The 27,014-nt window shown below is 49.9% G+C and overlaps 1 protein-coding gene across 1 annotated transcript; it reads right to left on the reverse strand.

Annotated features, from left to right (window-relative positions):
- Nucleotides 1-3,031: 3,031 nt before the first annotated feature.
- Nucleotides 3,032-26,397, reverse strand: Cacng8 (calcium voltage-gated channel auxiliary subunit gamma 8). The gene is made up of 4 exons (XM_052712741.1): nucleotides 25,967-26,397; nucleotides 8,043-8,126; nucleotides 7,087-7,227; nucleotides 3,032-4,459 (listed from the first exon to the last, which is right to left on the reverse strand). Exons 1-4 carry the CDS (start codon nucleotides 26,142-26,144, stop codon nucleotides 3,699-3,701), a joined length of 1,164 nt encoding a protein of 387 aa, XP_052568701.1. The 5' UTR covers nucleotides 26,145-26,397; the 3' UTR covers nucleotides 3,032-3,698.
- Nucleotides 26,398-27,014: the final 617 nt, after the last annotated feature.

Genomic DNA, 27,014 nt, shown 5'->3' on the forward strand with positions numbered 1-27,014 from the left:
TTCTCTTTGCTTTTTGTTTGGAAACATGGTCTCACCAAGCTGGCTCTGAACTCAGTATGTCAAGCAGGCGATCCTCCTTCCTCAGCTTCCTGAGGTCTACACCACCAGGGCTAGCATACAGAGTATTTCTCTTTTTCTAATTGTATGTGCATGTATGCATGTCCCGTGTTCATGAGAGAGAGGGGAGAGGGTGGAGAGAGAGGAGAGAACTCACATGCACTTGTCTGAGGCGGTATATCCATGAAGATCAGAAGAGGGTGTTGGATACCCTGGGTCTGGAGTTATAAGCCACTTGATGTGGATGCTGGGATCTGAACTCTGGTCCTCTGACAGAGCTGTAAGCATTCTTAACCACTGAACCACCTCTCCAGCCCAATATTCCTCTGATGTTAAAATAAAAGATAGGCAGTGTATGGCGGCACACCTTTAATCCCGGCACTCAGGAGGTAGAGGCAGGCCTCTGTGGGTTCAAGGCCAGCCTGATCTACAGTGATACCCTGTTCAAATAAAAATAAATTTCTTAAAAGATAAGAAATAGCCTGTTCCTCTATGCCTTGTGGACTTCTTACCTGCCTCTGCCAGGATTTGGTTTTCTGTTCCTGTTTTTTGTCTTTGCAACTTCTTACCTATGGTTGTCAAGCTTTCATGACCCTCCCTTCTCAGGATCTCCTTTTGTCTTTGCCTTCTGTCTCCGCCCTCCCTCCTCACCTATCCCTCACTGCATGCCTTCTCTGGCCCACTCCCTACCTCCCTTTTGCTCTGGGTTTGACCTTTGGACTACAGATCCCATCATGCCTCAGGACACTTGTGTCCTCCATGTTTGTCTCTTTCACCTCACCTCTCACTATGCCCAGTCTCTTTACCAGTCACCTTCCCAACACCAGCACCCCACCTCCACCCCTAGTGCCACTAATTTATATGTTTTTACCCATTTCCCAGCATCCCTTCCTGAACTGCCCTCTCAGACTTCCTCCCAGGTCCCTGACTCAGCCTCCCCACCTTTGAGTTCCATCTGAGCCCGGGAGCAAATTTCTGTCCACCTTCCCCCTCCCCTTTTTTTGGGGGGAAAGTGTTGAACACAGGCTGGCCTCAGTCTCACTATATAGCTGAGGATGTCTTTAATTTGTGATCCTCCAGCTTACACCTCCCAAATGCAGGGATTACAAGCACTCCTTACCATACCTAGTTTATATGATACTGAGGATGGAACCCAGGGCGTCGTGAATGCTCCGAAGGACTCTCCCAAGTAAGCTACATTCCCAGCTCTTCCTTTACATTTTCTGGAGTCAGCTTCTTAGCCTAGGGGCAGCCTCAAATTTACAGTCCTCCTGCCTCAGCCTCAGAAGTACTAAAATGACAGGTGTGTGCCATTCATGAGGACTCCCAGCAGCAGATTTCTCCTACCCAGGCCCTATGCCCTCCTTCCTCAGTCTACCCCTCCTGTTCTCCCACACTGCCACTTACTGGTGCCAATGATGACCACTTTTCCCCTCATGCCCTCTGTACCTGTTTTCCCTTCAGCTTGGAAGCCCATCGAGGCAGGGGCGTAAAGAAAAGCATGCTTACTCTCCAGCATCCCTACGTACAGGGCCAGTGTGCAGACCTCAGGGATTATTTGCTGAGCAAATGAAACCAGTGAGAGAACCTCTCTCTGCCTGCTGAGTGACTGCCAGGTCCCTCCGCTTGCGTCTACCCCAGAACCCCAACCCAGTTCAGTCCTGCTGTCCTTCTCTCTCACTCCCCTTAGAAGCAAGCCCAGGCCCCTCAGCCTGGAACTCAGATCCTCCACTACCTCCCAGATTTACCACTGGACTTCCGCATCCCAGAGTCATCGTCCTTGTCCCGCCCCCGCCCCCACCTCCCGCACATCATGCTGTTTCGCTTCCGTGGGGTTCTTGCCCAAGTTGCCTTCATCTGCATCAGCACATATCAGACACCTGCTGGTCCTTTAAATGCAGACATCACATACTCTCGGATGTTCTGTTTCCCCCTGCACGTATGTGGCGGTGGGTCACTCTGTCCCGTGTTCTCAGGTGACCACCGTGACCCTGATATGGCACTCAATGGCCTTCCTGGATCGCATGTTTTTGACACTGAAAGCAGAACAGTGATCTGTCACCCCCCAGATCTCAGCTCACACAGCACAGAATGGTAGCAGCTAAGAGTTAGTAGGTGAGTGGCTGAATGAATGAATGGAAAATGACCCCAGCCTCCCTGGCCTCCTGAATATCAAACGCCGGGATCCAGCGTTTGTAGCAGAGTATTCTGCCTCCCACAAGGAGCCTTTGCCTCTTAACTCTTACCTCTGAGTCCCTGTCTTTGTGCTCCATTCCTGCTGAAAGCCACTTCATGGCCCTCGTGTTGCCCTTATAATAAGTCACTTAGGAGTCCTGAACCAGTTTGTCTGCAGACTCTGTCTTCACTCAACCACAGCTGGCTCACTACACTTCGGTACACCCTGGAAGCTGCTTCCTGTCCCAGGACCTTGGTGTGTTAAATTCTCTGCCTGGGTCACCTCACCCCAGGTCTGACTAGCTAGTACCACTCTTTGTCAGTATACTTGGCTGAGTTAATTACCCTAGCTTGGAGCACTCTGCAGCATCTCATATTCACCCCCACCCCGCCCCAGCCCCCGGGTGTGCCTTTTGAAAACTACAGGAGTCTCATAGTCCAGGCTGGCCTCCATCTCAGCATGCAGCCCGGGGTGGCCTTGAACACCCGACCCTCCAGCTTTCATCTTCCTTTTCCCAAGGGCTGGAATTACAGGTGTGCACCACTACACCCAGTTGATGCAATGCTAAGGATGTAACCCAGGGCTTGTGTTATGAAAGCACTCTATGAACTGAGAGCTACAGCCCCAGCGGGCCTCTACGTTTCTACGTCTCATTTACTGGATAGGTACAGGATTCTGTGATTAACGGCCGTCTCATGTACAAGACGTAGACTCTGTGAGGACACCAGGGACCCTATTTTCTTCCCTCGAGTACAATGCCTAGCGGTTACGCGCGCACACACATAAAATTTCCAGGAATGGATGAATGGATGCGCCCGCGTTTATGTCCCCTCCTCCCTAGCACCGCCTTCTGTACCCATCACCTGGTACATAGTAGGTGCTTAATAAGCCCTTGTCGAAAGATGAATGAAAAAGTGAACTAAATGTCAGCGCGTCCCTCCCTTGGCCTTTGCCTTCTGCTGGCCTGTCTCTTTATACAGAACATGTGTATATATAGTTGTAGATGTAACTCTATATTCATGTGTTATGAGCCCCTCTCCAGGAGTTGGGCTGGGCTGGGCTGGGAGTCCCTCCCTTCCCTCCCCCCGCCCCGCCCCCACATGCACACAGCAAAACATTTAAAAAGAAAACATCTCAAAACTGCAAAAAACACCACGGCCCTCCCTCCCTCCCTTGAAATGCCCCCCACACAAAAATAAAACACAGCGCTCCCACGCCAGAGCCCCTTCTCCCGTCCCGCCCCGTCCCCCTCCCCAAGGGTCCCTGCTTCGGAGCGTGACCGGGCTTCCCACGCCCGGGGGTAGAGGGTGCGGAGGGGCGCGGGGAGGGGCTAGAAGGCCCAGCGGTGTCCAGCGCGCTCGCGGGGATAGAGCTGGGGGGCACCCCGATCCGGTGGCCTCGTTGCACGCGCGCCCGCGCACGCGCCCCGGACGCGCCCCCCGGCTCCCCGCGAGGGCGCGCGCCCCTACACGGGCGTGGTTTTCCTGTTGAGCGTGTTGGTGTTGGACGCGGCGGCCTCTTTGGACAGGGTCCCAGGCGCGGGCGCTGCAGGAGCGGGCGGCGCGGGCGCGGGCGCAGCGGGAGGTCCGGTGACCGTGACCGTGACGCCAGACGCCGCCTCCTTGGGGAAGGCGTTGTGCAGCGTGAGGAAGCCAGCTGCGCCCCCGCGGTCCCGCTCGGCGCCCGCCCCGCCGCCCCCCGTGCCTCCGGCCGCCCCGCCGTAGGCGCCCACGCCGCCGCCGCCGCCGCCTGCCCCGGCGCTCGCCAGCCCCGCGGCCACGCTGCCCTTGGACGGGTCGCGGCTGAGCGTGTACATGGAGATGTCCGTGGAGGCGAAGCCCGGGCCGCCGGGGCCGCCGGGAGACGCGTCCCGCGACGGCGACGCCTCGCTGGAGCCTCGGGAGCTGGAGCGGGAGCGGCGGCGGTAGCGGAAGCGGTAACTGGGCAGACGGAGGATGGCCGAGGGGCCGCTCCCGCCACTGCCGCCCGCGCCGCCGCCGGCCTTGAGCAGGTCCGAGCGAGATTGGCAGTGCGCCTCGCGGCTGCGCTCGATGTAGATGTTGACGGCCAGGACGCCGATCACCTCGGCCAGGATGAAGGACAGCCCGCCGAAGTAGAAGGACCAGCCGTACGAGTAGTGGTTTTTCTTCTCCTCGTCCCTCTTGGGGCCCGGCTCGCCCGCGTTGGCCGATATGTACACGATCACCCCGATGATGTTGCTCAGGCCTGGATGGAGACGGTCGTGTGGGAGCCTCGAGGCCGCTGCCGCCAGGGCCCGCGGTCCCCTCGGCTGTCTTAAGCCCCCTGGAGTCCAAACCGGGTCCTCTCCTGGGCCAGGCTCCATCCCAGGAGACTAAGCCCGGAGACCCATTAAGCTAAAAACTACTCTAAGAGTCTAAGCCGAGTTCCCACTTGGTTAAACTACACCTCAGGAGTCTTAAGTCCTGCCCACCTGTTCTAAGCCCCACCCCATTGGCCTAAACCCCACTCAGGAGTCTAAACCCGCCCCTGTTCCCCACTGGGTTAAATTCTACTCCAGCAGTCTCAGCCTTGCTAGCTAAACTCCACCCAAGAATTTAAGGCCCACCCAAACTGGACTAAATCCCACCCTAAGAGCCTAAGCCTCACTGCCATTGGTCAGAACTTCACCCCCCAAGAAGTTTAAGTACCATTCCAATGGGCTAACTCCACCTCAGGAATCTAAGCCCGTCTGCAGTAGTCAAAACTCCACCAGAGGAGTTCAAGCTCTGTTCCCGTTGGCCTAAGCCGTCTTCAGGAATCTGAGTCCCACCTTCGTTGGTCTAAACCCCTACTTCAGAAATCTAATTAAGCCCCTTCCCCATTGACCTAAAATACTTCCCTTGGAGGTCTAGCCTCTGCCCTCTGTGTTAACGCCATCCCCCCACTTAATCTTGGCCCCACCCTGCCCTGGCCCCTTCTCTGTGTACCAGCTCCACAGGCCTTACCTACAAGGGTCCAAATTGCAGCCCTATGTGGCCAAGGCCTTGCCCCCAAGAAGACTCAGACCTTACTTTGGAGAGTCCTGACAATGGCTGAGAACAGCCCATCCCTGTCCTAATGATCTTGATTCCTCCCGCAGCCTAGGTTAATCACCCCCAGGTAGTCCAGGTTCTGTCCCTTCTTCTGGCTCTAAACTCTGCCCTAGCACATCTAAGCGCAACACTGACTGGTCTCAAATCTACCCTTGGTGCTGTAGTCCCAGGCTTGGTTTGCAGGTCCTGTCCAAAGTATAAACCCGTGTTTTCCGCAGCTTCCTCCCTCTGCTCCTTTTTGCTGCTAATGATGTCATCCCACTTTAAATCTCTAGGCTCCGCCCACTGCTGACCTAACTCTCCCTGCACTGTAGAGTGCCGGCCTAGGTAAGGAGTCTAGTCCGCTCTCGCCAGCCTTTAGTTTGCTCTTATTAGAATAAATCTCCCTTCTGCTCCAGGCCCAACCTCCAGTTTTCTGATCCCCAGGCCCTCTGCCACACACCTCTCCCGGACCTAACCAGCTCCTCCCTGTGAAGGTCTAGACCACCCCTCTCCACAACCATATACTCTGCTAATTAAATATGTTAAGCTTCCTTCTAGGATTGTAAGCCCTGCCCTTATTAATCCAATCTCCACCGTGGTGGTGGTGGGGGGGCTAAATCCTGTTACCCATTGGTCTAAACCATCCTGGGGGATCTAAAGCAAGCCCCATTTCCACTGGCCTAAACTACATCCCTGTGTAGAAGGGGGCCTTTTCTGCATTCTACCCACTCTCCAGCCCTAATCTTACCTTAACGAGTGGGTCTGAGCTCTGCTCCTTAAGATTCATTATCCTGGTGTCCGCTACCCTAGGGAGGTTTTATTCGGGGTGGAGGATGTCTTTATTTTGATATTTTTTCACAAAGCCTAGGCAGTCCTCAAACTCTTCATGTAGCCAAGGATGACCTTGAACTTCTGATCCTCCTGGATTACAGGCAGGCATTACACCTGGGGTTGTATGTGGCTGGGGATGGGACCAAGGGCTTTGTGCACACTGTCGACCCAGTCACATGCACAACCCAAGGTCCTAGCTCTTGCGGTAACCGACTCCACATTCTGGCCTTGGTCTAGCTTCTTTCTTGCATAACCTCTCTCCTTTTGAACGTCCGGAAAATGGCCTTCCTCCTCGAATAGGCAAAGCCTAGTCTTCCCCACCCTTCAGTTTCATTTTCCTAGGCCTAGAGCAGTGGTTCTCCACCTTCCTAATGCCGCGACCCTTTAATACAGCTCCTCATGCTGTGGTAAAGCCCCCCCACCCCACCCCACCCCCGCGCGCACGCGCGCCATAAAATTATTTTTGTTGCTACTTTATAACTGTAATTTTGCTACTGTTATGAATCATAATGCAGGATATCTGATATACTACCCCTAAGAAAGCATCATTTAACCTCTCAAAGGGGTCTCGACTTACGGAGAAGCCTAGAGGTTTTTCTTAGGACCAGGCCCTTTTAGTATCCACCCAGGTCAATGTCTTCCTCTTCAGTCCCTGTCTTCCTAAGGCCACCTCCCTATCCTTAGACTCCAAGTGTCTCAGGTACCCGCCTACATCCCAGACGGCTTCCTTAGTTCTCTAGGACAGCTAGGGAAACTCCCCTCCTTGCCTCCCACTTTACCCACAGACACTAGTCTGTGCAGACGCAAACTAAACCTAAACCTACCTTACCCAGCTGGAGGTGGTGCAGCATGGGAGAAGCCTAGGAAAGCTCCGGTCCCCAGGGGGCGCTTGGGGCAGGCTGGCTTTTCAGTCGCATGCGCCCATGCACACGCAGACACCCACGCGCGTCCGTGGGTAGCCCGCCGCCCCTTCCCTCTGCCTCTCACCTGCTGCCACGAACAGGATCCCCGCGCCCAGGATGATGTTCCTTTTGGATTTGTAGACGCGGGAGGCAGCCACGCACACGCCCCCGAGCAGCAGCAGGATGGCGCTCAGGATCGGAAAGATGCTGGAGGCCCGGACCACTCCTGAGGGAACGAAAGAATAGAGAAGGAACGAGAGGAGAGAGCGAGGGCGGTCAGGCGGGCCACTGCGCCCCGGGCCCACTGCGCCTCCTGCCTGCTTCCCTCATTGCTTAGTTAAATTTAGTTCACTAATTCTGCCTCTCTGGTTCTTTTCTTTTTGTCTCATTTTCCCTCCTGTTTTTAAAGTTTCTTTCTTTGCGCCCCCCCATCTCCTCTCCCTTCTCTCTGCACCTTTATCACGTTTCTCTTTCCCACTCTTTTTCTGTCTTCATCCCTCTCCTGCCCGTATCTCCATATTTCATCCCTCTCTCCCTCGCTGTGTGTACATCCTTCTCTATCTCCCCCGCCCCTTTTTTTTTCTCCCTTTCCACTCGTTCTTTCCCACTCGTTCCTAAAACCTTGGACAATCAGATTCTGTTATTTCTGAGCTTGGTCAAAGCAGCCAATCATAATTAAGGCTTTGCTACGTTCTCGGGATAACAGCCCAATCGCAGCACGGGCTTCCCCAGGGGAGTAGTCAGTCCGGGGCCCAGACTGCCGGACCAGAGCAGCAGCCAATCTACAACCCTTTACTATATAAAGTTGCCGGGCCATAGACATCGAACCGACCAATCATCACCCAGGATCCCCCGCTGGGCCTGCCCCTCTGGTCCGGGGAACTGAACATCTGGACCTGGATTGGCTGGGAACTAATACAGGAGTGAGGTCCAAGCTCCGCCCAGTCCCCCTCCTCCGCCCCTCTCCTTCCAAGTACTCGGACCATCCTTCCTCATCCCACCTGGATCCTCGTGCCCCCCACCCCACCCCACCCCACGTACGGAGCAGGTACTCCGCGCTGTCGTGGTCGTAGTCCGTGTCCTCCGGGAAGTGGTTGATCTTCACGCAGACACCTCTTTTCAACCCTGGAGAGGGGATGGGGACGGTGGGATCTTCAGAGGGTGGGACGCACAGCCCCACTGTTCTGAGATGACCCTCCCCTACTCAGACGCACACCCTCAGACGCCAATTCCTATCCCCGCTCTCTCTGGGCTGATTAAGAGGTGGAAATCTTAGTCCCTAGCTGGTGCCAGGGCAAACTTTGCACCCCTCAGATCTGTTTCCCACCGGTATTAAGAATGTTTTTTGAGGACCAGAAAGGGGGGCGGGGTAGGGAGAGGAAAAGGCAGGTGTGGTGGCACACGCCTGTAATCTCAGCACAACGCGGAAGTAGAAGCAGGAGGATGGGAGGATCGTGGTCACTCTTGACTACACGGAGAGTTCTGAGGCCAGCCTGGGATACTTAAGATCCTGCAGGGAGGGAAGGGGTGGAGAGAGAAGAGGAGATAGGAGGAAAGGGGAGGGAGAACGAAACTACCTCAGAGGCTGACATCCTTCCAAGTATCCAATTCTAGAGATTTTGCTCTCAATTCATGTGGCTTCCCATTTCCCCTTCAAGGAAGTCATCGCCGCCATGTCGAGGCACCCTTGTACCCTAAGCTTGTTGAAAAGGCTGAAAATGCATGGGAAAACCAGCGACTCCTAAAACACTGCAGTTCCTGAGAACCGAGAGTCCGTCCATCCGTGTTGCAGCCTCACCCCTCCTCTCTCCGACCCTCACCCTCCCACCCAGCTAGAACCTATCTATTTCATCCTTTGGAACAGGTTCTTTTTTATTGCCTGTGGTATATAGCCTGAGAAAACAAATGGCATAAATACACTCATTCTCAACTCCAACCTCCCTCCAACCTGCTGGTCTTTGCAGATGTAATAGTTGTTCTGCAGAAACAGTTCAGGGATACACACACACACACACACACACACACGAGATGGACCTTCCAGAGCCAACAGTTCCCTGGGCTGTCCCTTGTAGTGCATGCATCAGGTAGACTTTTTGATATTCTTTTTGATATCCTCTGCAAGCTGAGAGTTCCTAAAAGGTGGGGTGGGGAGATAACTAAGATATGACTTCTTGTATCCCTACCATTGCACAGCACAGAGCCTGGCTCCCAGGATGACTCAAAGAAGGGGTGGATGGATGGGTGGATGAATGGGTGGATGGGTGGATGGGTGGATGGATGAATGGTTGGATGGATGGATGGATGGATGGATGGATGGATGGATGGATGGATGGGTGGATGGGTGGATGGATGGATGGATTGATGGGTGGGTGGTGGATGGGTGGGTGGGTGGATGGGTGGATGGATGAATGGTTGGATGGATGGATGGATGGATGGATGGATGGATGGATGGATGGATGGGTGGATGGGTGGATGGGTGGATGGATGAATGGTTGGATGGATGGATGGATGGATGGATGGATGGATGGATGGATGGATGGATGGGTGGGTGGATGGGTGGATGGGTGGATGGATGAATGGTTGGATGGATGGATGGATGGATGGATGGATGGATGGGTGGTGGATGGATGGGTGGGTGGATGGGTGGATGGATGAATGGTTGGATGGATGGATGGATGGATGGATGGATGGTGGATGGATGGATGGGTGGGTGGGTGGATGGATGGATGGATAGACGGAATGAATAATGAATGACTATAAAGATAGCAGAAAGAGGTTGGAACAAGTCAGGCAAAGGAATGCAGGGGAAGAAATAGGAATAAAGCAGGGAAATGGAAAGAATGAGTCCGAGGCAGTGAGTAATGCTGTGAAGGCCCAAATGTGTAAGTGCTTCCTGTGTTGATTAAGACACTTGATGTGCAGTGAAAGAGAGCTTTAGGGACTGGAGAGGTGGCTCAGTGGGTAAAAGCACTTGCTGAGCAAGCGTGAGTACCTGAGTCCGAATCTCCAGCGCCACTTAAAAAACCAGACATGGGTGCTGGCTGTGGTGGCACACGCCTTAAATCCCAGCACTTGGGAGGCAGAGGCAGGCAGATCTCTGTGAGTTCGAGGTCAGCCTGGGCTACAGAGTAAGTTCCAAGAAAGTTGCCAAAGCTACACAGAGAAACCCTGTCTCAAAAAAAAAAAAACCCAAAAAAGAAACAAACAAACAAACAAAACCCAGATATGGTCACATGCATCTATTACTCCAGTGCTGGGGGGAAGGGGTCAGACACAGGGATATCACCAGGATTTGCTGCCTGCCAATCTAGCTTCAGGTTCAGTGAGAGATCCTGTATGGAGGAGGTAAGGCAGAGAGTGGATACAGCAGGACATCTGATGTCCTCTTCTGGCTTCTGCGGGCATGCGTGTGCATGTGTATACATACACACACACACACACACACACACACACACACACACACACACACACACACACACTCTGCACATGCATACATCACACACACAAAAAGAAATAATGGAGCTTGCAAGGTGACTTAGTGAGCAACCTAAGTTTGACCCCTGAGACTCACATCACAAACAGAGAGGACATGTCTGTGCCCCCCCCATTACTTAATTAAATTAATTATAATTAAAAATAAAAAGATAAGGTTGGTATCATGTTCAGACCAAATGTTTTGTGCTAAGAATCCCACTTTGGGAGCTGGAGAGATGGTGTAATGGTTAAGAGCACTTGCTTCTCTTGCAGAGGACCCAGGTTGAGTTCCCAAAACTCGAATCCCATCTAACAGCTATCCCTAACTCTAGTCCCAGGAGATCCAATGCCCTTTTCTGATTTCTGTGAGCACCAGGCAGGCACACAGTGCATATGCATACACAGAAAATAAAAATAAGTATTTTTTTAAATCCTACAGTTTTCTGTTGGACTGTACCATTCTTATTCTGACACCTTGTTAACATATGTACTAACTGTTTCTGTGCCTTCACATACAAAGATCCAAAGAAGAGGATCTAATTCATTGTGTTGATGTGAAAATAGGATCCAGATAAAGAGATTTAACACACTTTGCCTGGGACATAATTGAATGTTCTGTTGACCTATTGTAACCTGTGCTGGTCAGTTTTGTGTCAATTTGGCACAAGCTAAAGTCATTTGGGAAGAGGGAACCTTAGTTGAGAAAGTGCTCCCACCAGATTCGCCTGCGGGAAAGGCTGCGGTGTGTTTTCCTGACTAATGGTTGGTGTGGAAGAGCCCAGTTCACTGTTGGTGGTGCCACTCCAGGGCTGGTTGTCCTGGATGCTATAAGAAAACAGGCTAGCTGGGCGGTGGTGGCGCACGCCTTTAATCCCAGCACTCAGGAGGCAGAGGCAGGTGGATCTCTGTGAGTTTGAGGCCAGCCTGGTCTACAGAGGGAGTTCCAGGACATTCAGGGCTACACATAGTGACCTTGTCTCAAAAAACAATAAACAAAACAAAAAGGGGGGAACAAGATAGGCTGAGCAAGTTATGAGGAGCAAGACAATAAGTACCCCTCTTCCATGGTGTCTATTTCAGTTCCTGCCTCCAGGTTCCTGCCTTGAGTTCCTTCCCTGACTTTCCCTTCATGGTGGACTGTAAGCTGTAAGATAAAATAAACCTTTTCCTCCCGAGTTGCTTTTGGTCATAGTGCCTTATCACAGCAATAAAAACCCTAGACAGTACCCATTGTCCAGATGTGGAAAATAAGACACAGAAAGGCTCAGCAAATCAGCACTGATGGCTGAAGGAAGCAGAACCCACACTGAAGTGTTCAGACACACACCACTGGAGTGCCAGCATCTGGCCTGTCCATCAATGCGTGTCCAACTTCTCAAGCACTGTCTCACCCGTAGTAAATGCTTAATAAATACTTGCAATGAGGGCTGGGTATGTAGCCCCAAATGGTAGAGTGCTTGCCCGATATGCACAAGGCCAGAGGTTCTACCCCAGCACAGCATGAACTGAGTATTGTGGTGCACACACGCCTGTATTCCTCGTACCAGGAAAGAGAGAGGCAGGAAATTCAGAAGTTCAAAGTTGTCCTCGGTTACATAGCAAGTTAGAGATTGGCCTGTGCTACAAGACAGGAAAGGGGGGGGGGGGGGAGGAATGGACGTGTAATGAAAGAATGAGTGAACGGGCCAAGATGAAAATAAAAAGGTGTTTGCGGGCCAGCAAGTAGGCTTGGCGGATAAAGGAGTTTGCCACCAAGCCTGGCGATCTGAGTTCCATCCCCAAGCCCCACATGGTGGAAGAAGAAAAACAACTCCCAACGTTACGTTATCCTCTAAAATTCAGATGTTCACTATGGTGCACATTCTCAAAGATGAGCACAGAGGCATGCACACACACACACACACACACACACACACACACACACACACACTATATATATATATATATATATATATATATATATATATATATATATATAGAGAGAGAGAGAGAGAGAGAGAGAGAGAGAGAGAGAGATGTAATTCAAAAATTCCTTAAAAGATGTCAGAGACCAGAGAGATGGCTCAGCAGTTAGAGCATGTCGTATTTTTGCAGAGGACCTGAGTTCTATCATCCAGCACCCACATCTAGTAGCTCACAACCACCTGTAACTCCAGTTCCAGGGAAATCCGACGCCCTCTTCGGGACTCAGTGAGTACTGCACTCACATGCACATACACAAGACACACCTAAATTTAAAAAACTTATCCAAAACTGGGCAGTGCTGGCCCATGCTTTTAATCCCAGCATTTGGGAGACAGAGGCAAGCAGATCTCTGAATTCAAGGCCAGCCTGGTCTACAGAGAGAGTTCCAGGACAGCCAAGATGGTTACACAGAGAAACTCCGTCTTGTAAAACACATAAACAAAAAAAACCATATACTCATTGTCACTAATCATTAGGGAAATACAGACAACTATAATGAGATACTGTCTTCTGGTTTTGGTTTGGTTTGGTTTGATGAAGAAGGGTCTCACTGTGTAGCAGGGCTGGTCTCAAACTCATCATCTCCTCTCCTCAGCCTCCTGAGTGCTGGGATGGTAAGTGTGCAGTGCCACGCTCAGCCCAAGATACCATCTTGTCATCTGGGATGGCAGAGGGCAGAAAATCAGATAATGAGTGCTGGCAAAATGTGGAGAAACTGGAAAATCGTGTACATTATTGGCAGGAATAAAATGTAATACAGCCACTGTGGGACACAGTGAAGAGGGTCCTCAAAAAGTTGAGAAATAGGGGGCCTGGAGAGAGGACTCGGTGGTTAAGAGCACTTGCTGCTCTTACAAGTGACCTGAATTCAGTTCCCAACACCAACATGGCAGTTCACAACTGTCCCTAACTCCAGTTCCAGTGGATCCCATGCCCTCTTCTGACGGCTGAGGGCACACATAATGCTACATGACCCAGTAACTCCACTTCTGGACTTCAACCTGACAGAACTGAAAACAGCAATGTAAAGGGGAATTAATGCACTCATGCTCTTAGCAAAATTCATGTAATCTCAGCACCTAGGAGGTTGATGCAGGAAGATCAGGGATTCAGGATCATCCTAGACTACATTTTGAGTCAAGGCCAGTCTCAACTACATAGTACCTTGTTAAAAAGTGAGAAAAACCCAAATTCTCTTCTAAGATGAATGCACAAGACAAAGCAAATGTAATGTATACAATGGAGTATTACTCAGCCCTTAAAAAGGAATTGTACAGATGATGAAGCTCAGTGCCTAGAGTATTAGTCTAGCACACCAGAGGACCTGGGTTTGTTTCCCCAGAACCTCCTAAAGCAGGATGATGACACATAAGCCTGTCATCCCGGGAGGAGCACCATGAGTTCAAGGTCATCTCAGCCAGCTCCTGACTCACCTGTGCTACCCAAGACTGTTTTCAGACCCACTCCAAGCTGGGCATGGTGGTGCATGCCTTCCTAGTACTCAGGGGAGTAGAGGTGGGAGGATCTCTATAAATGTGAGGCCATCCTCATCTACATAGTGAGTTCCAGGATAGCCAGGGTACATAGACCTTGTTTCAAAAAAACAAAACAAAGGAACAACCTCAAACAAGCAAATATATATATATATATATATATATATATATATATATATATATATCACCACAACAGCAAATTTCATTCTAAAAATGAAGTCATGACATGTATGAAACTGTCACAATTAAACCATCATTGTGTATCATTGGTATTTGCTAACTTAAAAAATAAAATAGTTTTTAAAGGGAATTATGAAACTTGCTGTAACATAGCTGAACTTCAAGGTCATGATGTTATGTGAAATAAGTCAGCCACACAGACAAAAACTGTATGATTTGGCTGTTGAGATGGCTCAGCCTGTAAGCCACCAAGCCTTAGGATCTGAGTTCAGTCCCTGGGACCCACACGGTAAAAGGAGAAAAAATGACTCCAGAAAGTTGTCCTCCTGCTTCGTGCCCATGCATTGGTACAGGCATACTCACCCACCCACATATATACACATATACATAAACACTAAGAATAAATTTAAAGCCGGGCAGTGGTGGCACACACCTTTAATCCCAGTATTCAGGAGGCAGAGGCAGACAGAACTCTGAGTTCGAGGCCAGACTGGTCTGCAGAATGAGTTCCAGGAAAGCCAGGACCATACAGAGAAACCTTGTCTCAAAAAAAAAAAAAAAAAAATCATAAAAAAAAAGAAAAAGAGCAATAAATTTAAAGTGTAATAAAAATTTACATGTGACACCTGGGGAAATCAAACTCACAAATACAGGAAGTAGAACAGTGGTGACCAAGGTGAGGGGAGGGGAATGGAGAAAGGTTTGATGGATGGCGTTTCAGTTTCTGCAAGGTTCTGAGGTGTTGTGGAGATTAGTTATAGAACAACGTGAATGCACTCAGCATTACTGAGCTGTGTGCTTGACAGTGAGTACGATTGTACTAGGGATGTAACTCAGTGGGTAGGGCGGCAGTCTGACATACCAAAGGACTGGGACTCGATTCCCCAGGAATCAGGAAGATGGGGCATTCAAGGTCATCCGCAGCCTCAACCCGCTCCTGGCCCACCGGGCTGTGTGAGACCCTGTCTCAACGCAAAGCAAAGCCAAGCACCACCGTAATAGAAAACGAGATCACTGCTCTCTCTGAACAGAGAGGATGTGCAGTGTAAACCTGCCAGCCTGATTTAATGCCCCGAACCCGTGTAAAAAGCCAGATGCAGCGCACACATTTGTAATCCCCACACTATGGTGAGATAGGAGATGGAAACAGGGAAACCGCCCACAAGTTCACTGGCCAGCTCTCCTAGACTATGCACCGTGGCAAAAACAAGAAAGACCCTGCATCAGCGAGGTACAGAAGAACCAATTCCTGAAGGTTGCTCTCTACCCTCCACACATGCATCACGACATGCCTCCAGTATGGAAGCAAGCAAGAGCACACACACACACACACACACACACACACACACACACACACACACACACACACAAATAAGTAAGTAAACTTTTTTGAGACAGGGCCTCAACTGTGTAGCCCTGGTTTTCCTGGAACCCACTGTGTAGACAAGGCTGATCCTGAACCCACAGAGATCTGCCTGCTTTTGCCTCCTGAGTGCTGGGATTAAAGGCACGTACCACTACATCCTTAAGTAAATATTTTTAAATTAGTAAGATGATAAATTTATAACATGTATATTTTGCCACTATTTAGAAAGAAGGAAAAAATGTCTCTGAATGTAAATTCTCTCTTCCTCCCTCCCTCTCTCTCTTCCTCTCCCTCCCCCCCCCGTGTGTGTGTGTGTGTGTGTGTGTGTGTGTGTGTGTGTGTGTGTGTGTGTGTGTGTGTGAAGGTCAGAGGTCAACTTTGGGTGTCTTCCTCAATCACTCGCCACCTTATTATTTAAGACAGGGTCTCTCCCTGCACCTGGAACTCATCAATTCAGCTAGGCTGTCTGGCTAACAAACCCTGGACCCTCCTATCTCTGCCTCCCCAGTGCTGGGATTATAGTGCTATGTCCATGGGTGCCAGGGATCTGAACCCAGGTCCCAGTGCTTGTGTGGGAAGTACTTAAACAATTGAGCCATCTCCCTAGCCCCTAAATGGTAAATCCTCTCCATCAGCACACCCATGGTGGCGTGATGGGTTAAGATGACGGTCTCAGGTTTCCACCTCAGAATGGTAAGAGTCTGGTCACTAAAACACACTAAAAATGCTGGGCACATAGTTCAGTTGGCAGGGTGCTCAGCTGACTTGGACAAATCCCTAGGTTCCATCACCAGCACTGTACAAACCAAGCATGTTAACACACACCAGCACTCAGGAAGTACAGAAGAACCATCAAGAGCTCAACCCATCCTCTGCCACACACCAAGTTCCAGGCTAGCCTGGGATACTAAGATGGTACTAATGATCAACTGGGCACCTAGGAGGCAAGCCTCTGGGCATAGCTGCGAGAGGTTGTCTAGATTAGGGTTAGCCTCCAAGAATATCTGTGAGGAATTTCTGAGTTAAATTGATGTAGGAAGACCTAGCTAATTGTGGGGGGAACCACTTCCTGAGCAAGAGATCCTGAACTGAATAAAGTGGAGAAGGTGGGACAGCGAGATGGCTCGGCAGGTAAAGGTACCTTCTGTCAGGCCCGATGACCTGGTTCCGATACCAGGAATCCATGTGGTGGATGGAGAGAACTGATTCTGACCACAAGTCATCCTCTGACCCCCACACATGCTCCATGGTGTGAATTCCCCTCCACCCAAATGTAAATAAATAGACAGATATATGTAGTTGGAAAGATCGTGCTGAACACTAGCATGCATGTGTTAATCCATTGCTCTCCGCTCCTGACTTTGGCTGTGATGTGATTAGCGGCCTTCCTGCCTTAACCCCTCCCCATGATGATGATGATGGACTGTAGCCAGGAATTGAGGCAAACAAATAAACTTTGCACCCCTTAAGTTGATTTTGCTGAGTATTTTGTCACAGCAAATGGGAAGCAAAACCAATAGACACGTGAGGTTCTGCCTCAAAACAGGGGGTCGAGGGATGGGGCGTGAACAAGGCACTTACCACCAAGCCTGTTGATATGAATTTGATATCCAGGTCTCACACAGTAGGAGAGAACTGGCTCCTACAAGTCCTCCTGACACTCACACTCACGCAAGCACACACAAAGGCAAACAAGAGAAAAACTAAAGAATCTAACACATTGTCAGTAACAATACCCTCTCGACTAACCACTTACCTGTCACTGCTGAGCATTTGACAAGGGGCTCGTTAACTTACTCAATACTCTGCACAGCCCTCTAAAGTATACCACGACAGGCTCAGCGCTTTATAAACGAGGAAACGGAGGCACAGGGTGCTGAAGAAGCTGCCCACCCCACACAGATGCAGCATCCTGGGGAGAAGGTTCAATCACGGCCAGGTTTGGGAGGTCACAGAGCTCGGGGCTCTGAGCCAACTTCTCCGGACTCCCATCCCAGACCTGCTGAGTCCCAGCAATACAGCTCTTAGGAAACAGAATGCCCCTGAGCCTCAGTCTCCTCATTGAGAAATGAAGGTGATACTGTGGCTTTATAGGGTTCTGGTGAGGTTTCAGAGAAGTGAAACACAGATCCTGTGATGGTTACAGCATGTACCAATTTCTAGGACCTGAGCCCAGTAGGCAAGGAACTAGCACTTTTTAAAGATTGATTGATTGATTGATTGATTTGTTGGTTGGTTGGTTGTTGGTTTTTGTTGTTGTTGTTTGTTTTGGACAGGGTCTTTCTACAAAGCCCTGGCTGTCTTCAAACTCATTGTGTAGACCAGGCTGTCTTCAAACTCACAGAGATCCGCCTGCCTCTGTCTCTGCTTCTCAAGTTCTGGGATTAAAGGTGTGTGCCACCACACCCAGCTCAGATGTATTTTATTTTTAATTGGGGATTGGTAAGTATGTGCACATGAGTACCCCTGAAGGCCAGAAGGTGCCCCTGAAGGCCAGAAGAAGGTTTCAGATCTCTTTTGCACTGGAGTTACAGTCAGTCATGAGCCACATGACAGGGATTCTGGGAACTGAACTCTGGTCCCCTGGAAGAGTAGCAAGTGCTCTTAACTGCTGAGCCATCTTTCTAACCCTGGGCTAGATAGGAGCTTTTTATGTACAGGGATGTCCCTGAGTCTCTACATCTCCTTCCCTGTGCCCAGGACCTGCCTAACACACAAGGATGTAATGGTTAAGGGGCAGTGCACAGTCGTGGACAGGACACGTGAAAAACAGGTCCAGCACACTGCGTCCTTCCCATGCCTCACACTGTGGGTGCCCCAGCCTGAGTCACTTTCCTTTCTCAGGCCTCCAGCTTGCTGTTCTGACAAACAGGAGCCATAATAATACCTTCCCTGTGGCACAATTGCAAAGACTCAATGAGATAATAAGGCAGGCAAAGTGCTGAACGCAGGGATTTGCAGAGTCAGCAGCAATAAATAGGGCCGTGGGTCCAGACCGTTGAATCCCCAGAGAGGAGCTGGGAGTGTGGCTGAGAGTTCCCAGAAAGGGGCTAGAACACAGCTGTCCAGTGTGGGTACCACCACCCCAGTGCAGCAACAGACATGGGTTATGAGGGGGAAATCCACCGGACTTCATAAAAAGAGGACGTGAGAGGAGCAAGGAGGGGGAGGAGCGATGTTTCACATGGATTACATGAGATATTTTGGTCACACTTGCTTAAATATTAAGTTCACCTGTTTGGGGATTTTACTGCTGGGAATCGAGCCCAAGTGAAATCCCAGGGAGCCCCACTAGCGGATTCTAGGCCAGCGCCCTACCACAAAGTCCCACTCTGAGCCTCTCACTGATAGATTCTAGGCAAGCACTTTACCATTGAACCACACCACCAGGCCCCTCACTAGTGAATTCTAGGCAAGGGCTCTACCACTGAGCCACCCCACTCTGCTCAGCAACCAGCCCCTGACTGGTGGGTTCTATGCAGGCGATTTTCTACTGAACTTTGCCCTCAAGCCCTCACAGGGGTGGGAAGGTCTAGGCAGTTGCTCTACACGGAGGCACACCCCCAGCGCTACATGTTTTGTTTGTTCTAAGCCATCTACTAGAGAAAAAATTAATTCTATATACCGATTATGTTATGTTTCTGTTGGGCAGTGTTGACTGCTTAGGGAGGAAGGATTCTGGATTTAACCCCTTGAAATAAGAAGAAAACAGTAATAAGTAAACAATAGTACCTGGGTATGCAGCACCCGATCGCCTACTAAGCACTTCACTCATACCAATGCAGACTCCCCCTAATCTTGTGAATAAGATATTATTATGGGGGGGGGGCTGGAGAGATGGGTCAGCGGTCAAGAGCACTGGCTGCTCTTCCAGAGGTCCTGAGTTCAATTCCCAGCACCCACATGGTGGCTCACAACTATCTATAATAGGATCTGACTCCCTCTTCTGGCATGCAGGGATACACGCAGAGCACTCAAAAATAAAATATAAATGATAAGAAGGTTTTTTTTTAAAGACACAACTATGATCTTCCTTTTGCAATAATAGAAATGAAACGGCGAAAGTTGAAATATACATACGGCCCAAGGTCACACTGCTCTCAGTGGCAGACGAAAAGCAAGCCCCCTCTGTCTTATTTTAGAGTTTATGCCTCAAGGCAAAATTCTATAACATTTCAGATACCACAAAGGAAGATGAGACCGAGTCCCAGAATTCCCAGACCCGCTCAAGGTCCACACCTTCTACATACTTGAATACCCAGTGGGCTGGAAGCTGGTAATTTTGTTGCCTTGTTCTGGACCGAAATTTCAGTCCTGTGCTACAATGTGTTAACTGTGTGACTCTGGGCAAGACGCGGTGCTTCCCTGAGCCAATGTTCTCTCTGGGGGCTAATGACAGTAGCTCTTTAGCAGGGTTATTTGAGTGACACATGAATGGCAGGTACAGTAACAGTCAAGTCAGCCTTCACAAGCTAGCTCCATGACACACTAACCTCCTTTGCCTTACAGCATACCCACTTCCCCAGTTTAAACTCAACATCTGATCCTTTCTCATCTCTCCTGCCATGCATTTCTCTAGCTCCCTCATACTTTAACCCTTTGTGAGGGTTGGTTTTTATTTGTCAGCTGGACACAATCTAGAGTCACCTGAGAGTCACAACGAGGGGTTGTTTGGTTAGATAAGGTTGGTGCTTGGGCATGTCTGTGGAGAGTCGTCTTGACTGATTTAATTGAGGTGGCAAGATGTGCCCACTGTGGGTGGTTCCATTCCCTGGCCTGTATGAGAGGTCCTGGGTTGTAGGAGAGAAAACTGAGCACTACTATGCAAGCAAGCGGCAGGCATGCATTTCTCTCAGCTCTTGACTGTGGATGTCATGTGAAGAGCTATTTGATTTCCCCACAACAATCCACTGTAACCTGGTCCAAGTGTGGGAGAGCCGACCCTGAGGGTATGAATGCAGGAGACCTGGCCCTGCCCCTTGCTCATCCCTGCAAGGGGTGAACCGGCCTGGTGCAATGCTGAAGAGCTCACCCTGGTGGTAAGGAGCGGGTGGAGCTGGCAGGCTGATCAACCCTGCAACTACTCAGGCCCGGAACCAGGGTTATGAGTTGGCCCACCCCAACACCCACCCCATCGATGATCTGTGGGAATGAGTGAAGGGACTGGTCCTGCAGATCCAAAGCTGCAGGACCTCCACAACACAAGGCAACAACAGGATATCCAAGGGGAGTCCCAGTGAGGGCCCAGCACTGATAGTGTAGCAGAAACCAGAGGCCTCCAAACAGACCAATGACTCTTTGCAATGAACACTTGCAAGTAAAGATATATGCACTAAAGGGTTTACTGTGTGACTCACTGTGTCACACTCCAGCTTCCCTAACAAGATTTTTCCTTTTTTCCATTCTCTTTTCTTTTTTTCCCCCTCTTAAATTTTATTTTATTGTTGGGGGGAGGTTGCAAGGGCTACGGGTGGATACAGTGGGGCAGGGAAACGAATGGGATGGAAATGCATGATGTGAAAGACACGAAGGATAAATAAAAAGAAAGTTGAAAAAAAGATGAAAAAGTCTCTTCCTCCTTTAAGTTATTTTTTGACAGAGTACTTTATCATAACAACAGAAATGAAATTAGAACACCTTTTGACTGTCTTTTTTTTTTTCCTTTTGAGACAAGGTCTTGCTATGTAGTGTAGGCCCATCTGGAGCATGGATCCTGCCTTGGAGATCCTGCCCCCAGAGTGCTAGGATTGTGGGAGTGGGCCATCCGGCCTGGCTTCAAATGTTTCTCGTCTGATTTTTCTTTTGCTGTTTGAATGTCATTCTAAGGAACGGTACTTCCATTGAGACAGGGCCCCTGGCTGGAGGCTAGGCTGGCCAGCAAGCCCCAGCGATGCTCGTGTCTCTACCTTCCCAATGCTGGGGTGACAAGCATTTGCCCCCCTGTCTGGCTTTTCTATGTGGGTTCTGGGAATTGAACTCAGGTCCTTGTGTTTGTGAAGCAAGCGCTTTACGAACTCAGTCGTTTGCTGTATTTCTTCTTTTTCTCTTAGGTGACTCTGGTCCACTCATGCACTGATGCTCAACCCATTGGCATCTCCAGCCAGGCTGCTTCCCTGACCCCAGCCTCCCAGACCACGTCTCTAACAGGCTGAAACAAGAGGAGGGAAGGACGACAAACAGACCAAACCTAACTGAGAATGGCTTCTTCAGTTTGTAAAGGATGGAGAAAAGAAGAGTGGTGTCCTGGCGTCTGAAAACAGCATGAAATTCTACCAGACTTTTGACACAGACCTTTTATTACATCTACTCGGGAGGCTGAGGCAAGAGGATTGCAAGTTCAAGGCCAGGCTGGGAAACTTAGTGAAACTTTGTCTCAAAATAAAAAGAAAGCTGAGGATATATCCAAGGGATAAAGCGCCTTCCTAGTGTGCATGAGGCCCTGGGTTCAGTCTACTGGGGGAAAAGCTAAGTATGGTGATTCATACCTGTGGTCTCGGTATTTAGGCTGCTGAGGCAGGAGGACTGCTGTGTTTGAAGGCTAGGCTAAACTGCATTGCATAGTCCTGTCTCAAAAACAAAAACAATAAGCTAGGTGTGGGAACTCATGGTGTAATCCCAGCACTTAAGAGACAAGAGGATCTTGTCTGGGCCAATAAAATGGCTCACTGGGTCAAGGTGCTTGCTGTCAAATTTGATGACCTGAGTTCTACCCTGGAACTCACATGGTAGGAAGAGAAGAGAAAATTAGCTGTCACGAGTTATCTGCTGACTTCAACCTATGTGGCCATGGCGTGCATGTATCACACACACACACACACACACACACACACACACAATAAATAAATAAATAAATAAATAAATAAATAAATAAATAAATAAATAAATAAATAAATAAATAAAATTAAAAGAGACTGTATAGACTTCTTATTTAAAAAACAAAGTCCAGCCTTGGCTACATAACAAGTTAGAAGCCAGCCTAGGCTACATGAGAACTTATCTCAAAAAGCCCAACCAAAACACACAGAAAGAAGAGATGGAGATGGAGGAGCGGGGATGAAGGAAGGAAGGAAGAAGGGGGCAAAAAGAGGACAAGCAAAGCCGAGAACATGAAACTCAAATGCCGGTGTCCATGAATGATGCTCAGCTGGACGACAGCCACACTCAGGTGTAGCATGGGTGTTTTCCCTAGCAGGGGCAACACTGACCATGTGCTCCACAAAAAGCCTGAAACAATTACCGCTCTGCATGCTCTAAACCCTTCAGAAAAGCTGCCTCTCCCATCACAGGTATTATTTCCTGGCAAACATTCTAAATCTGAAGTGCTCACAACTGAGCCGGTGATATCCCTCCTTAATTATGAGAGAAATAAGGGAAAACAAAGGAATTTAAACAAAATGCCCGCTCTTCCATCTCATGAGCAGATAGATATCCCTCATTGCCAAGTGCTCTGGTCAAAGCTTCATCATCACGTGGGATTTCTCACCTGAGGTGTGTTTTTTTTTTTTTTTAATTCCACAGGGGAATGTAGATAATGTATGGAGACAATTTACAATTTTGGTTGTCACAACTGTTGGGGGGTGGGCGGGACTAGACAGAGAATAGAGAAGCAGATCAACATCCTACGGTGCACAGCTCAGCCCCCGCCACACAGAATTCTCAGTTCCAAAATGTCACCAGGGCCGAGGTTCAGAAACCCCGCCTCCAAGACACCCCTCATCGTCTCTCTCTCTCTCAGATCCCACAGTTGCTCCGTCAGCAATGCCTTCCACCGGGGAAATATACTGTGAATTCAAACCACAGCTCCCACATTCTCCCTTTCCAGCCTTCCCTTAGCCATTTCTCAACGCAGCAGCAAGAGCCATCCTGTTAGAACTTAAGCCAACTCCCATGGCTTCCCTACTCCAGAGCAGTCAATGGCTCCCACTGCCAAGCAAAAGCTGGATCTTCTGTGGGATACACACGAATCTGTGACATCAAGAGCCTGTTATCTCCTGACCATACATTCCTCTCTCCTTCACTTGTGTCCCAGCCACACTGGCCTCCCACTGGCAGCCAAACGCAGATTCATGATCACCTCAGGGCCTCTGCAGCTACTATTTCCACAGCCCATACACCCATGTGTCTCCAACCTCACTTCTTTCAAGCCACCAACCAATGTCAACTGCTATGTGAAATGCCTCCCAGCCTTCTTGATTGACTCACATGTATTACCCTGATATCTCCATTTCTGCTTTTTCTCTATTTAGTTCCACTAGTCTTTCTCTCTCCTTGCAGAGCAGAAGATATTTAAAATCAGAGATTTGTATGTGTTTTGGCCCCTTATTGCTCTTGAGTCAACAAGGAGAACCTGGGGACCGTGGAGATGGCTCAGTGGGTAGAGATGCTCACTTCCAAACCTGACAACCTAAATTCAGTTCCATGAACTTACGTGGTGGAGGGAGAGAAATGACTCCTGCAAATTCTCCTCTGATATCTACCTGCACACTGTCATACCCATTCAGCCCATTCTGACACATACACACAAAATTAAAAGGTACAGAGCCTGCTACATAGTTTAAAGCCAATAAAAACTGATGGATGGATGGATAAATACATGGATAAACGAGTGAGAGAATGAATGAATGGATGGATGGATGGATGGATGGATGGATGGATGGATGGATGGCACACATTGTCATGGAGGGTTCCTGTGCAAACTCCCATAGTTGGCTCTGTACTTCATGCCTGGTCAGACCAAAAGAGTGGACACGAGTGACATGTCACCCTGGTGGGGGTGGGGGTAACAGAGAAGAGGAGAGACGTGGGATGACAGTGAGCAGAGGTGACTATGACAGCTGACTGACTTTGTAACCAGATCTGAAAAAGTGTCTGCTACTCATATCAGGCCAGTAGGGGTCAGTTCTGAACACCGGCCCTTGGGATCAGATCTTCTGTGATAGCTCGCCGGAAGCCAGAAGGCAGATCTTTAGGGAGCAGTCTCACTGCTTTGAAACGTTGGTGACTGACTTTGGTTTCCCAGTGTGAAACATTCCACAGACTCATCTTCAAAGCCCACCCATTCTCCACTTGAGGTGAGTGATTTGACAGGAAAGAGGAGTCAGGGACAACAGAAAAAAAAAAGTGCAAAAATTTCAGCTATTGGTGGTAAAGCAGGAGCTTCCAGGTTGCTAGTCTACTCCTTGATGAGAGCGTAGAGTCTCAGAAAGGTGGAAGGATAGGGGTCATATGGTAAGGCACCCAGAGTCCTGCTTCCCAGCCCAACACCTCTATACACATGAAAGACACACCTGAAATGTGCATGAAAGAATTACTGGCATGGAGGGTGAGCTAGAGAAGGAGCTGAAGAGGAAGAGAGCATGTGTCCTGGAAAAGAGGGGCCGGGCAAGGAGTTAGGTTTGAGCCTGAAAGCAGCACCGAGAAAACACTTGGAGGGAGACTGGAGAGCAGCTAGGAGTCAGAGACGAGGAAGCACCGCAGGAGTCTGCTGAGAAAGGCGTGAGGCCGTGAAGATGAGGTAGGACTGTCCAAAAGAGAACTAGAAAGACCAGGGTGTGAGCTTGGGAGAAGTCCTGTGGGGAGAGGAGCTGAGGGCTGCAGATGAGGAGAGGAAGACCTCCAAGAAGGAGAGTGAGGAAGAGGGACCAGAGGAGGTCAGAAGGCATAGCTCTGTTTCAGTTCTGGGGACCCACAGAGCCAACAGGAGAGCGAAGACACGGAGAAGGGGCAAGAATGGCCAGGGCTGGTGAGACAGCTCGTGGGTGAAGGTGCTTGCTGCCGAGTGGGACAACCTGAGTCCCATCCCTGGGACCCACACAATGGAAGGAGATTATTAACTCCTTCAAGTTGCCTTTTGACTTCCATATTCACACTGGAACTTGTACACACTAGATAAACATAGATAGATAGGTAGGTAGACAGACAGACAGATGATAGATAGGATAAGAAACATTTAAGGGAGCTGAAGAAGTGACTTAGCAGTGGAGAGCACTCCCTGCTCTTCCAAGAGACCAGAGTCCAGTTCCTAGCACCCATATCACGCAGCCTACTACTTTTTAATGACTCTAACTCCAGGGGATCAGAGGCCCTGTTCAGGCGCCCATGGGTACTTGAACACGTGCACTCATGCAAAACACTGGCACACACAAATACATATATGGTAATTCCACATGGCTCACAACCATCTGTAACTCCAGTTCCAGAGGATCCGACACCCTCTTCTGACCTCAGGGGTCACCGAGCATGCACGTGGCACATAGTTGAAACTGCAGACACAGCATCCATACACATCATCAAGTAAAATATAAAAATAAAAAGAGAAGCCCAGAAGAGGGTTGGGAGGTGGGACCGAGGAATTCGTGGAATCATAGCACCTCCCACAGGGAAGCACACACCCCTGGAGACCTTGGGATGGAGACTCATAACACACTAGCCGTCAATTTGCTGGAGGCACAGGCTTCAGAGAGGTGGCCAGCCTTCCTGCACCCTACCTTCCAAGCAGCATATCCGCCAGAGACCTGAGTGTGTGAGGCCCCCAGGGTCCTTCTTCTCCGAGGAGCCGCTGCCCCCACGGTGGGGCGGTCCGTCATCACCCGCGGTGAGGTTGGTGGTGTTGCAGATGAGAGCTCGTGTGTAGAGCCAGTAGTCAGTGCTGATGGCGATGGTCATGAGTCCAAAGGCTGCGAAGGCGCCTACGGTGGTCAGCAGTACCTGAACGCCCTTTTCGCACCACAAACCCCTCTCTTCATTCCAACGTTTCAATGACTCCAGTTTGACCACGGGCAGCCGGGGGGCCGTGGGCCACCACCGGGGCAGCGGAGGTGGGGCCGTGCCTGCGGCTGGGGGGGTCACAACACAGGCAGAAGCGGGGGCCTCGAGGGGCCAGAGGGGACGGGGGCAGCGAGCAGGTGGCTGCAGAAGCGGAGGTCAGAGTGAAGCCATGGTCTCCAGCTGGTGGAGGCAAGAGAGAGGGAGTTAATTCTGTGAGACGGCCTCTTTTCTCCCAAAACGACTTTCCTGCTGGATTCTACTGAAAGATTGCCCCTCATCAGTCCATATACTCAGAGGTCATGACCCAGCACCCTCCATTCCTCTCTTGTGATCACCATTGTCCTCTTGGGAAGCCAACTCAGGATTCAAACGCCACTGTTATCTCCTCCTAAGAAGCCCCCTGCCTCTGCTCACTCCTTAGTTTCCCTGGCCCCATTACCAGCCTTCTCACATACAGTAACACACACACACACACACACACACACACACACACACACACACACACACACACACACTGTAGGACCACTGCTTAGGAAAGGCCTGTCCGTAGGTCTCCAATTTTGCCTCTGGTATCTCTCCAATTTAGGAGCCACAGTATCAGCTGGGGATGTAGCTGGTAGGAGCTGGCCTAGCATGAATAAAGCCCTGGGTTTGATCCCAACCAGAATATAAATGGGACATGGTGGTATATGTCTAGAATCCCAGGACTCAGGAAGTAAAGGTAGGAAGATCAGTTCAAGGACATCCTTGGCTACAAAGCAAGTTGAA

Source organism: Peromyscus californicus, unplaced genomic scaffold, assembly GCF_007827085.1.
Source record: "Peromyscus californicus insignis strain IS unplaced genomic scaffold, ASM782708v3 Scaffold_4__1_contigs__length_199733344, whole genome shotgun sequence".
Lineage (NCBI taxonomy): Eukaryota > Metazoa > Chordata > Mammalia > Rodentia > Cricetidae > Peromyscus > Peromyscus californicus.